The sequence below is a fragment of the Aspergillus alliaceus genome, assembly GCF_009176365.1.
Source record: "Aspergillus alliaceus strain CBS 536.65 unplaced genomic scaffold BDW43scaffold_11, whole genome shotgun sequence".
Taxonomy (NCBI): Eukaryota; Fungi; Ascomycota; class Eurotiomycetes; order Eurotiales; family Aspergillaceae; genus Aspergillus; species Aspergillus alliaceus.
The window spans coordinates 154,239-167,056 of NW_022474694.1; the positions used below are offsets into that span (position 1 = coordinate 154,239).

Consider the following 12,818-nt stretch of genomic DNA (forward strand, 5'->3'; position numbering starts at 1 on the left):
AGAGTTATAAATACAGTAATGGTTATTTTGCCCAAGGACCCGTTTTCTACAGGCGGAGAATATTTCGGAATAAAGTAAATCTAATTATAAATTGCGTAAAATATATTAGAAGAATCTATCGTTCGTTGAATATTAGAGTCAAGGTAATTACTACAGGTCGACATCGCTGCCCCATAGCATTGCCGCAAAAAAGGGATATCTAACAACCAACCTTTATTTTTCACGACAAAACGCAAGACCCGGCCCTCACTTATAGCGAAAAATGCCCCGAATAACATATTAAAGGGTCGGAATTTCCCCGAGAAACACCTGCAGCTATGACACCATCAGCAACTGCCGGGAAGACGCAATCGTGGGGTCGATGTCGTGATCGCACCAAAACAACCATCCATCCACTCGACATCAAGCACACTGCAAGGAAAACAGCTCTTAATGTCAAATTATATCTTTCTTGTCTGAAACCTACGCCCATTGCGAGTTTCCCCAACATGGTTATGATCGGGCTATGTCTGTGGGGTTTTGGCCCGCATGGTTGACTTACGCGATTCGTGCCGTCTCGCAAGATGGATTATAAAAGCCGGCTCTTTCGCTAGAGGAAATGGTGGTAAAAGTGCGCGAGCTGGACTTGCTTTTGTAGTAGCTTTGAGAGGTTTTGCAGAATGGGTTCGACAAAGGATCTCGAGACAAATGTCTCGTCGCCTTCTATCTCGTCTACAGGGTCGTCAGAGCTAGATGATAATTATGAAGTTTATCAGCAAACCCGTGGATTGGAATACACGCCTGAGGAGGCGAAGAATGTTCTGCGAAAGATTGATGCAAGGTTAATGCCGCTTTTATTTCTTATATACTTATTGCAGGTAAGAGGGACGCAACGGTTAACCATGATTGAAGGCTCACACTGTTTAGTACCTTGATAAAAACAGTCTAAACTTCTCGTCGGTCTACGGGTTGAAAGAAGGCACACATCTGAAAGGGCAGGACTACTCATGGCTGGGTAGGCTTTTACTTCTGCACTAAATCGAGTATAGCTAATCGGAACAAGGGTCCATCTTCTATTTTGGGTATCTGGTCGCACAGTGGCCGGCGGGATTGGCTCTTCAGAAACTCCCAATTGGGAAGTTTTTGAGTACCACGACTATTGGTAGGTCGTTTGTGGATGAATAGCTGAAGCAAAGCTAACGGGGTATAGTCTGGGGAGGTCTATTGATGACAACCCCGGCCTGCTACAACTTCGCCGGGATCGCAATCAACCGCTTCCTTCTCGGAATCTCCGAAGCCGTCATTAACCCCGGATTCGTCCTCATGATGAGCATCTGGTATACCTCAAGCGAGCAGCCTCTGCGCCTGGAGACTTACTACTGCACGAACGGCATTGCCACCATGTTCGGAGGGTGAGCACCACTTCATAAACTGGGCCTAACAAATAGTAGACAACTGACGGAAAACAGCCTCCTCGGCTACGCCATCGGACACATCACAACCGGCCTCCCCAGATGGATGTATGTCTTCCTCATCTTCGGCGCGGTGTCAATTGTCATCGGCATTGCATCCTTTCTTTTTCTCCCGGATCTCCCATCAACAGCCAAATTCCTCACCGACCGCGAAAGAGCAATTGCCGTCGACCGTGTGGCAGTCAACCGACAAGGTGTAAAAAACCACCATTTCAAATGGTACCAGGTCTGGCAGGCAGCCAGAGACCCCAAAACATGGCTACTGTTTGTCATGGCTATTGGGGCCCAAATTCCCAACTCTGCCTTGACTAGTGTATGTCTACTTCGATATCCTCATTTCCGCCCGAGACCCATATTAACGAAAGAGGCAGTTCACCTCCATCATCGTCAAATCCTTTGGTTTCGACACCCTCGGAACCCAATATCTCCAAATCCCCGGCGGAGCCGTCCAATTCCTCACCCTTCTCTTCGGAGGTGTAGTTGCGACGAGATTCAGCGACAAGTTCCATTCGAGATTCGCGTGTATGATATTCGCCAACTTGGTTTGCATCATCGGCTCGGGGCTGCTCGTCGGCCTGCCGGACTCGAATAAGTGGGGTCGTCTTGTTGCGCTCTGGCTGTGTTATTTCCAAGGACTGGGATTCAGTATGAGTCTTACCGTCGTGAGTTCAAATATTGCCGGATACACAAAGAAACAAGTGACGGGTGCCCTACTTTTTACGGGGTACTGTGTGGGAAACATCATTGGGCCGCAGACGTTTAAGAGCAGTGAGGCACCGGGGTATCATAGTGCCTATATTGCGTGAGTTCATGACCAGAGAGATCTACTCTGGGTATCAATGCTAACTGTTTTTCAGGATGTTGGTTGGGTACGCGGTTAAGCTGACATCGATTACCGCTCTCTACCTTTATATGTATTTGGAGAATAAGAGAAGGGATCGGGAAGAATCTAACTTTGAGGGCGATGAGAGTAATGGTGTCGAAAAGGGCATGCTGGTAAGTTTTCCTTCGCATCGGTGCGTGTCGAATATACAGAAGAAGCTGACCGTGAGCAGGATCAAACGGAGATCGACAACAAGACGTTTCGCTATGTTTTATAGAGGCATTATTTTTGGCAAAAATCATAACATCGTCTCAGTGGCGCAATTGGTTAGCGCGTTCGACTGTTAATCGAGAGGTTGAAAGTTCAAGCCTTTCCTGGGACGACGATTCTTTTTTATGCCCCTCGCATATATAGTTTCTATAGAAAGACACGTTGGGTGCGTATGGGAATAACTGTTTGCTACTACTACTACTACTACTACTACTACTACTACTACTACTACTACTAATTATATCCTAGAAATTAAACCTAAAAACGCGGGGAGGTATCAATCCAATTCAACAACAAGCCTCACTAAGCACTAGAAACAATAAGCACTAACAAGAATTACGCAGACAAGAACCTACTTAGCATCGCGGCCCCTAACTTGCAACTAGCCCCTCCACTCTACCATCCTACATTAAAAAGAAACAATGTGCCCCCCCCCTAAACATTAGACCCTAGACATAACATCACCGGGGTGCCATAAGCCTCCCATATCCCAATCCAAACCATTACGATGACCCCCCAAACAAATATAATCCCCACCCCGGGCGCCCCCCCAAACGTCCAAGCAGACGCCCTAAAAAGTCTTCCAAACCCTCGAAAAAGGCGGCATAGCCATCGTCCCCGCAGAAGTAGGCTACGGCATAATCGCCTCCTCCAGCGACGCAGTCACCCGAGCCTTTGAAGCCAAGAAACGTCGCCCAGGACACACGCAGGGCATAATCGGCAACTACGACCTCCATAAAGCACTACATGATCTGCCCGAGGATAGATTCAATATGACGAAAGCCCTAGTGCACGATTTAGATATGTCGCTTGGGATCATTGCGCCTTATAAGCCTGATCATCCACTTTTGCAGAGACTGTCTCCTGAGACGTTGAGTAAGACGACGAAAGACGGGAAGATGGCTATTTATGTTGGTGGCGGGTCGCTTCTTTTGGAGATTGTAAGGTTGCATTATGAGGTTGGCAAGGTTGTTGTGGGGTCTAGTGCCAATGTTACTGGTGCTGGTCAGAAGTTTCGGGTGGAGGATATTGAGGGGGAGCTTTTGGAGGCAGTGAATGTGGTGATTGATTATGGGTTACAGAGGTATCATGTTTATGGAAGGGCGAATACTATGTTTGATTTTGGGGAGATGAGGGTTGTGAGGAAAGGGGGTTGCTATGAGCTGTTTAGGGAGAGGATGGGGAAGTTTTGGGGGGTGGAGTTAGGGGAGGAGGAATGAGAAGGGGATGTAGGTGGTGGATAGATTTTTATGATCAGAGCTCACATATATAGGCTGTTTGATGCATGGGGGTTAGTGAAATTACGACAATAGTCTCACTAGCGCTGTCACTGGCAGTTAATGTAGGTTTAGCGTATACAATATAGATATGTGCAGACTACATATGTTCTATCTTTGTTCTGCAGCCGAGATGTCAAATGAAATCCCATGCGAAGAAGAGCACCCTGCACTCCGTTCAACGAATTCTAAGTCTCTGCGGCATAGATTCTCTTGGGAGCTTAGACTAAACCTGCATCCCCTCGAGAAATCCTTGCTCTATTGCCACATATGTCAAAGTAGCGTTTCTGGACTGTTGTATGCAGAGAATTGCGGGGATTAGATCGTGGATTTAGTGGCAAGGTAGTACCTAAGTCCGTTCTTGATAAATAGACTTACTATCATGGCCTGCAGTGTGATATGATAGTAAGTATACAGATTACCACCTTGAGGAACGCCTGGCCAATTGTATGCGTCTCCTAATCAGACCTAGTCTCCGCAGGGATAGAGCACCATGCGAAAATTCCCAAGAAGGTTCAGTCTCCGCTATACATGGCTATCACCTCATGATTTTAGATAGCCTGGAAAACCCAGAATTGGTATAAAAAAGGGGACACAGCCATCGCATTTCGCAGGTTCAATTCAGATATCTATATTATCTCTTCTAGTTGACTAGATATAGGAGTCTATGACAAGTGATGGCCGAGTCGTTATTTGGTCGTTTACATGATCTCCTCGAGCATGGGGTTTCCTGGAAGTTGAAGTCGTAGGGAACTCGAGATTAAGGTACCGGACGATGGAACAGTAACTAGCGATCGAATCTATAGTTCAACAACGTATGAGTGAATCGTGAGGCAGTGTTCTTAGAATACTCGAGCACTTTACATTTCGCTATGCGTACAAGAACACGTTCATATACCTTGTTAGAATTCAAGCCGCTGGGAAACATCTGCGCCACAAGGTGGTTTGCGACGGGTGCCAATAGAGGATTTCATGAACCAAGATGCATTTGTTAGGGTATTTGGACAACATTCAATAGGTGCTACTCCGCTATAATGAACGTTATATCAGCTCATGTTGATTCACGATATGCTGCTAAGTTTTGCGCTAGGAGGAGATCCAAACTTCAATCGCAAGCAGCCAAATAGTACATTGATATGGAACATATCTTTCGACCAGTGCCGCCAAGGAAGGATTATGACGCCCTACAGTATCTGAATGTAAAGGAAACGTTGCGGCTTTTCTGGACAGCCATCTCACTGATCATGTCTGCACGGTGCCTGTACAGCTACTCTAAATTGTCAAGTTATACAAGTAATGGAATATTCCCACAACGTATGCCGGTGCTGTATTGTTGACGTCAATAAGGTTAAGATGTCAAATTCCGGAGCAGAACAGCTAACGGCAGAATGCGCATTATGTGAAGTCACTTATCAAACTAATAACATATATCTACCCGGCCTCCTTCATACATTGTTATGTAGAAATAGCAACATTCATTATTCCTTAGCAGAGTATGGCAGCCTTACCTTGGAGTACAATGCCTACAACAGTTACAAAGCCCTTGGGTCTAATGAGTATCATGGAGACAGGCAAATATAGTAACCTGACATTAGTCTGCCAAGGGAAGAAATTCCCTGTACGCAAGGCAGTTGTGTGTTCTCAGTCACCTGTACACGCCGCAGCGTGCGATGGAAGGAGGTCTGGAGTGGCAGTATCCCTATCCCAAAGACATGTAATGGACAACTGACAGTAATCCAGGAGGCATCAAGCGAAATTGTTGAGGTTACCCAGTTCGATATAAGGACGGTGGAATGCATGATACAATTCATGTATAAGGGGGATTACGATACCTCCCATGCGACAGAGGAAGATCTAGGAGTCGGTACTGTAGACGAAGGTAATGAATATCAAACAACCTTGTCCATTGTGTGGTCTTACTAAGTCCTAAAGACTTACCACAGGCTTTATCCGCTTCGGTAATAACATATAATCTGTCGGAGAACGAGTCCACTACGATCATGCACTCGGAGAAGCCTGAGGTATCGATGGCTACAAAGTTGCTTCCACAGGTACATGTCGCTGCTATAGCAGAATACTATGACATGTCGCCATTGGCGGAGAATGCCAATGCAAAGATCGAGAATATGCTCAAGACTAACTGGTCTCCCCGAGGATTCAGATGTTGTCACGACCGCACTTCAGTCTACCAGAGACAGAGGGCTGCGTGAGACCCTTGGCGTGGTTATAGTAGAACACTTTGACCAGTTAGTCGAGGATGAAGATATACTCGAGGTCATGGACGTTGGATTGGCGGTTGCGGTGGTAAAAGGGCAGGGCCTAATTATTCAGCGAACAAAACAGGACCTACAGAGCGCTAGGAGCCGTCTTGAAAGTGTGGAGCTAGAGTGCCAATTAGCAGAAGAGTCTAAACCGAAGACCGGTACATTACTGAACGAAGTGATAGAAGCGAGAGACAGGTCATTTAAGCGTCTTTGCTCAGTTGATAATTGTCGCAATTGCGGTTGCGAATTCAGTTGTTATCTGGAAAAAAAAGGGGGTCTATCCATACCTACAGTCTCTACTTCGTTGCAGCAAATGTCGCACAAGACACTATTAGTTCATCAGCGCAGAGTTGATAAACCCATTGGTTCATTCAGTGAGGCCTTCGGTGAAAACAATATGTTTTGTTGGTCTTATCGACCACCAGCTTCTTCTACACTTAAAGATATAACAATCTGCTGAAGGAAGAACTGCCCAACTTCTAGCCGATATCATTATATAGATTCATATCAGCCCTTAATTACTACTAATGGAATGGCGCTAGCCCACCAATAAGAATCGTGCCCACTTTATGCGGGGTATAAATTTAATACAGATGAGAGAACATCGTCAATCCTTCCAACTCGAATTACAATATTCTTTCCCCCCAAATCTCCCTCAAACACTTGCAATTCTTTAATAGTACTAAAACAATGGCAACTTTGAACCCGCCAACCGAAACCCGTCTCTCAACACGCGTCTCCCTCCGATGGCTCCCGGAACCCGCTTCCGAAACGACCGACACCATCGTCATGTCCGTGAAGGGCTGGTACGTAGATCTTCGGGTAGATAAGACCACCGGCGACATCGACTGGGCAATTGCAGGCCAGCGCGTGGTGGATAGTAATGAACCTCGTAGGCTACGGATATACCTTGCTTTACTGAGCCTATACTGACGGTCTTAGGTCGCGTGCAGTTTACTCATGAGATTGACTCGCGTAATTCGTTCGATGCCGTTGATTGTGGTACTTTTAGTACGTTGCCAAACGGAGATGATCTTGAGGTTGGATCTATGCCGCGGCCGGACCTGCCCGGGACACCGATGACGGAATATGAGGAGGTGTGGCGGGAATTGAAGTTCAGGGAGGGCCCTGAGGGACCGAGGAAGGGTGTATCGTGGGTCTTGGAATCTAAGCATGGTGTGGACCTTGGGGCAAACGCCGAGATGGAGGTTGCGAGGACGTTTGTGGCGAAGATTTGGGGGACCTATTTGGTAGTGCGGCAGCGACAGGTATACGCACATTTGACAGGGTCGAATGCCGCAGTTGTCCGGGAGGGAAAGGACGTTAGTGCCAGAAGAGAGGAATGGGATCCGAATGACGGATGGACGGCGACGTATGTTCTCGGTCCTGACGGTGACGTTTTACCCTCCGCTAAGGATATTGACGACGGAGAACAATTGCGCACGCCGGGCGGAACAGCCTTTATCAACGGAGAGGCATATACGGTTCGATCATATGAAGAAATTGTTTAAATCGTTAACTGTCCGCTCTATTAATCTACATACTATGTACAATGTCTGTTCATGAATGGTTGATCTACTGCTCGTTCACAAGCACGTAACGGTACCTAGCCTTGCCAGCGTTCATGTCGACGATGGCCTTGTTGGCATCCTTCATAGGCACTTCCTGAACCCAGGACTTGACATTCTTCTCAGCGGCCAATTCAAGCATCTCGCGAATCTCGCTGGGGCTTCCGATCAGGGATCCTCCGAACTTGATCCTCTTGACAATCAATGCGAAGGCAGGGATGGTGAGAGCGCCGTCTTCAGGGGCACCCAGCTGCACAAAGTTCCCACTGGGCTTGAGGAGAGTAATATAGTCCATTATGGGCATCTTAGAAGAGGAGACTGTGGAGACGATCAAGTCTAAGCTGCGAGAGTTGTTCTTAGCCCAGTCCTCGTCCTCGTCCGTAGCGATGTAGGCATCGGCGCCCAGCTTGAGCGCATCCTCCTTCTTATTTGCTTTGCGCGAAATCGCAATGACCTTATCGGCACCGAGGGCCTTGGCAAACATGATACCGAAGTGTCCCAGACCACCAACGCCAATTATGCCGACCTTCTTTCCGGGGCCGCACCCGTTGTGACGAAGTGGGGAGTAGGTGGTAATACCGCCGCAAAGCATAGGAGCAGCCATCGCGGAGGGGATAGCGTCGGGGATCTTAATAACAAAGCGAGATGGGGACCGATGGTAGAGAGCATATCCACCATATGACTTATCGCCGTTGAAGTGCTTCGAGTTGTAGGTGCTGCCCATTAGATTGGGACAGTATTGCTCAAGGCCCGAGGCGCACTCTTCACAGTCACCCTTGCGTCCCTGACAGGAATCGTTCTGCGCACCAACGCCAACACGGTCGCCAACCTTGATATCTCCTTCGGCCTGGGAGCCGACCCGAACGGCGATTCCGAGGATTTCATGACCGACACAGCAGGGGTACATCGTAGGACCCTAGACACCGTCAGTAACCGAACCTCAATACTCCTCGAGCAACGAAGACATACCCATCCACTGCGCAAGGTGTGCAAATCAGATCCGCAGATACCAGAATGTGTGATACGGATGTCAACGTCGGTTTCTTCCCAAGTCTTGGGCTGGAACTCCTGCCAGACCATGTTGCCCTCAGCGGCCTTAGGGTCAAGGCCCATCCAGCCTTCGAACTTGTAGTCGGTAGCGGCCATTGTATTTCGATTAAGGTCTAGTCTTTCTTGACTGCGTATAGTATGGGGATCTCAATCTGGGCAGTTGATTCCTCGAAGGTCCTCGCGCGATTTATACAGCACGTTCGCTAGTGGCGGTCCGCGTGGGAAGTGGGTATACTCGAAAAAAAAAGTTAGAAGAGCTTATAAATGCGTTCTCTAGATGATCCATAGACACTAATAATGTCCTTTATCTCCGCGATGACAGTGGAGCTGTATCCGTTCCATGGTTCCGAAGGTATAGAGGGGACGAAAATACACATCGAGATAGGGCACAGAATGGCATCGAATTACCAATGATAAACCCATCTCGGACTTTATAGCCATAGTAAAGACCGTTAGAATAAGATGATGACTCTAACAGGATACCGCCGCATAGTTCATGAAGACTTATGCTGACTTTAGTTTTTTTCGAGGGCTTCAAATGGATGAAGACGGTTCATTGTGGGCCTATGAGGCATCCGCTACGTGGGTCTTCAACCACTACTAATCCAAGTAGCCCAACTATAATTGGTTACCAAGTGAGAAAAGATTTCTTCAACCTTCTGCTCGGCTTCTGGTCCGGCATATTTCCTGCTAATCTCCGGGCTTCCTAATGCAGGTTGCTTATGCGGCTCCACTTTTGGATTTATGATTACAAAATGCTTAAAACCAGGGCCCCTTCGCAATACCGTCGGAGACTTTTTTGAAACTCGGCCTAATGTTTGTGTCGACAGTTCTCTCTGTTCGAAAAGGTTCCGGGAAATGTTACTAATATGCCGAGTGCTCTGTTAACCGACTACGACAATCTAGATACTATCTCCGTTCCAACTCCATGTTCATCATGAGAAAAAGAGTTAAATACATTGTCCCTGTTATATTAAAACCAATGATATCCCAGGCATGCACTCGAGGGAGATACACTGGGGTCAAGGGATCCAAGGAGCCATCGCACTGCCTTATCGGATATTAATGATGTACATTTTCACGAACATGCCAAAGCAACCACAACAGTATTGGATTGTACCCTACAAGGGATTCCTTTCATTGCTGTAGTAGCAAAGAATGCTGCAAAAAATCCCAAGAAATATCATCGCCATTGTCACCTGCCGAATGACCTCCTATTATTGTCAAGCTACCCGCTCCGTGGAAACGTGGTATTGCAGTGTAGGAATTTATGAGAAGTCCGAGTACATGAACAACAATTGAGGCGGGTTATATTACGTATCTACAGCATAGGAAGGACCTGCCTGAGCATTTGTGTATCGCTTATCATTTGCACAGCTAGAACATCATCGCACCGTGCATAAGTCATGGATACAACCTTGTTTCCTCTATCCAGACACCAAGGGACGCCTCACGCCAGCTGCATTTCATGACACGCCAGTTCCTAATGCACACTTAATCTTAGTGATTGTGCTGTGGACAAGCCACCTAACTTATCCGGCGACCTCATACGCGGGCTATGCGGGCGTATCTAGATTATGGTTCATCCTATGAGTCTTGGCGGAGGGAAACTGATCTCCTCGGATTTCCTGTTATCGCAACGCCTCTAAAGCGCGATGGTGGAACCTCTCCATTACCGCTTTTCTTTCTACTGATGTGGCCAGTTTCGGGCAGCGTAAAGCGGTGAAATAGCGCATTGCCGTCGTGAGAACTGGATTACCTCCACGCTCGGGCATCACCGCTACGGATTACCTAGGGAGTGAACCATTTGTTGGACTATCGGAACAATTCCGGCCTGTTTTTTAACACTTCGTAGTGAAAGTACTATATCCTCTAATTAGTATCACTATTCTGCCATCAGAGACAGTCCGTGTTTCCGTAGTGATTGCGTCAACGCCTGGGCCTGCATCTGCCAGTGGGCATCCTGTAATACCTGGGACATGGGAGGCAGCTGGGAGGAAATACTGTAGATAGCTGAGGTTACAGGCTATAGAAAGGCATATAATGCTGACTATCGAAGAGTACATAAAGTAAGTTTAGAAAACTATCTAGAGCTTGAGCTAATTCTCAATAATCCAGATCTGGGCCTTTTTATTGACCAAGGGATTAAAAGGGGAACCGCTCTTCACTTTATTCGCGATATCCATAAATAGGCCACCTATATGGAAATGAACTTGTTCTCAGAGGGATGAATAGAGGAGAACTTTTAATACGGTTAATAAGTAACGTTTCCACATGCCCTTTTTCCGAATATGGCCAATTACACATAAGCTAATTCGGCTTAATAGCGGTACTTTTGTGGGCTGGTTGACCCACAAGGGATAAGACAACCCACACTGGTTTTGGTGTTTAGCAATTATTGGTTCGTTCTGTTCCTCCTCCAGGAACTAAGGAATAATGTCTGCATGATCCTTTAGCCTGACGTTCAAATTTTCAGATAAGAGTAAATACCGTCTTCACAATGATATCTCCAAGACCGAGGCAAGTGAACATTATCGGCGTCAGCTTTTCCTATCCCACGCAGCGTAGCTTAGCGTACTGCTAGATGGATATTCCAAACATTACATTGGTTCACTCACCACTTTCTCTGTCCGACATTTACCTAGCTCATTAAGTAATCCAGAAGCAATACCATGCAGATCCTGGTGCACAAAGAAGTTTGCGAAACGTGCATTATTTTGATAGGTCATGCTGCGGACCTTGCGGAGTACACTTGGTGGCGAGTCACTCAGCCAGCTAACGTTGTTACCCTCTTCGGTTTCGTCTTTAAGGTGATCTGCGCCATGGATAGCAACTATGCTTGATTACAAGTCAGCGGTTGCTATACCCTTGAGAGGATCTGGAAAGTTAACAAGGTTACTCAAACTCCTCCGGAGTACAACACTCTTCCCCGGTCGGGGACACTGGTAGAGGGATCATCATATATGATGATTGTTGGACGACATAGTATTCGTTATGTCTCTGAAGCCCTGTGCAAATAGTACAGATGTACTGCGGGAGAGGTACGGAGTTTTCAAATTTGATGTGCTTATCTGCGAGCACTGAGCAACAGACCATATGAATTGCTTCGTGATAGATCTCCACACCCAGACAGCGTGGCCTTAAGGAACAAAGGTATGGAACGGTGAGAGCTAACAAAGCCTTGTACCGTTAATCAACCATCTCAAAGGAACTCACTGAATAGAAGGTACCCCGTGTATTACACCTCTTACTCCTTCCTCTTTGGAACTTCCCAACTAGGCGAGGGAACCTCTAATTGATAGTTCTTTAGAGGCTAAGAATATACTATATCTTGTTTTGTGTCATAGTGCCCGGTGAATTGGGAAGCCAATAAAGCCCTTTTATTAGCAGGAGTCCAAACATTTGAGGCATTGATGCTGTTATATATCAATCAATAGCTCTTACAATTTCTTTTGCCGAGTTTCATGAGTACAAGGCGAATCCTGACAGCCTTTGATACTCGTGCTCAGGTGAAATTTAGAAAGGGCAGGGATGCTGACAAAAATGAGAGCCTAGAGTATGATAAAATGATATTTACAGACAGATCCTTGAACTAAGCAGTTTGTTACCCTGGGAGTGAAAGAATATCAGCTTCTTACGACATTCTAAGGCTAGAAGTACGGGAAGAGATCATTCGTTCGAAACCAAAATGTAATACTATCAAGGAGATATTGGCCGAGCACACGCCGTTCATTTACAACAGACTAGAAGTTTCGCACGGTGGCTGTGTATAGCTCTGGATAGTGGATAGTGCTTCTGCTTAGTCTAGGTGCCAGAGCATGCCTAATTACCTGCGTCGTCGAAGGTTAAACAATGTTGATTTTCTCTACCAAAAAGCAAAAAGAGAGAAATGGTCCCGAAAGATGGCCGCGATAAAGTATGATGTATATTTATCTGTAGGTGAGGGCATCACTAACGAATACACAGTACAAACTGTATGAGATGGGCTGTGACGTCGCAGCACGTTCACGAAAAGAGGACTGCCCAAGCTGACTTTTGCAGCACCCATGTGGATATGACGGATTAAATGGACAGAATGAGAGAACATGCGCAGTATAGCCATAGCTTTTCGCATT

At 46.6% G+C, this 12,818-nt stretch overlaps 4 protein-coding genes and 1 non-coding gene across 5 annotated transcripts; 4 read left to right on the forward strand and 1 right to left on the reverse strand.

The window, feature by feature from the left end:
* Positions 1 to 659: 659 nt before the first annotated feature.
* BDW43DRAFT_308962 (putative MFS transporter) lies at positions 660 to 2,551 on the forward strand (the record flags this gene model as incomplete). Its single annotated transcript, XM_032046613.1, has 8 exons — positions 660 to 857; positions 907 to 994; positions 1,043 to 1,141; positions 1,190 to 1,391; positions 1,449 to 1,764; positions 1,823 to 2,253; positions 2,309 to 2,447; positions 2,507 to 2,551. The coding sequence occupies 8 exons, from the start codon at positions 660 to 662 to the stop codon at positions 2,549 to 2,551; spliced, it is 1,518 nt and encodes a 505-aa protein (XP_031902462.1).
* A 31-nt stretch (positions 2,552 to 2,582) lies between these two features.
* On the forward strand, positions 2,583 to 2,656 carry BDW43DRAFT_t66. Its single transcript has one exon. It is a non-coding gene; the product is annotated as a tRNA-Asn (tRNA).
* A 396-nt stretch (positions 2,657 to 3,052) lies between these two features.
* BDW43DRAFT_298683 (uncharacterized protein) lies at positions 3,053 to 3,764 on the forward strand (the record flags this gene model as incomplete). Its single annotated transcript, XM_032044594.1, has 2 exons — positions 3,053 to 3,122; positions 3,154 to 3,764. The coding sequence occupies 2 exons, from the start codon at positions 3,053 to 3,055 to the stop codon at positions 3,762 to 3,764; spliced, it is 681 nt and encodes a 226-aa protein (XP_031902463.1).
* Positions 3,765 to 6,721: 2,957 nt separating this feature from the next.
* BDW43DRAFT_24006 (uncharacterized protein) lies at positions 6,722 to 7,610 on the forward strand. Its single transcript, XM_032039660.1, has 2 exons — positions 6,722 to 6,977; positions 7,028 to 7,610. Exons 1-2 carry the CDS (start codon positions 6,776 to 6,778, stop codon positions 7,594 to 7,596), a joined length of 771 nt encoding a protein of 256 aa, XP_031902464.1. The 5' UTR covers positions 6,722 to 6,775; the 3' UTR covers positions 7,597 to 7,610.
* A 50-nt stretch (positions 7,611 to 7,660) lies between these two features.
* On the reverse strand, positions 7,661 to 8,832 carry BDW43DRAFT_318057 (NAD(P)-dependent alcohol dehydrogenase; the record flags this gene model as incomplete). The annotated part of the gene is made up of 2 exons (XM_032048635.1): positions 8,623 to 8,832; positions 7,661 to 8,569 (listed from the first exon to the last, which is right to left on the reverse strand). Exons 1-2 carry the CDS (start codon positions 8,797 to 8,799, stop codon positions 7,661 to 7,663), a joined length of 1,086 nt encoding a protein of 361 aa, XP_031902465.1. The 5' UTR covers positions 8,800 to 8,832.
* Between the last annotated feature and the right edge of the window lie 3,986 nt (positions 8,833 to 12,818).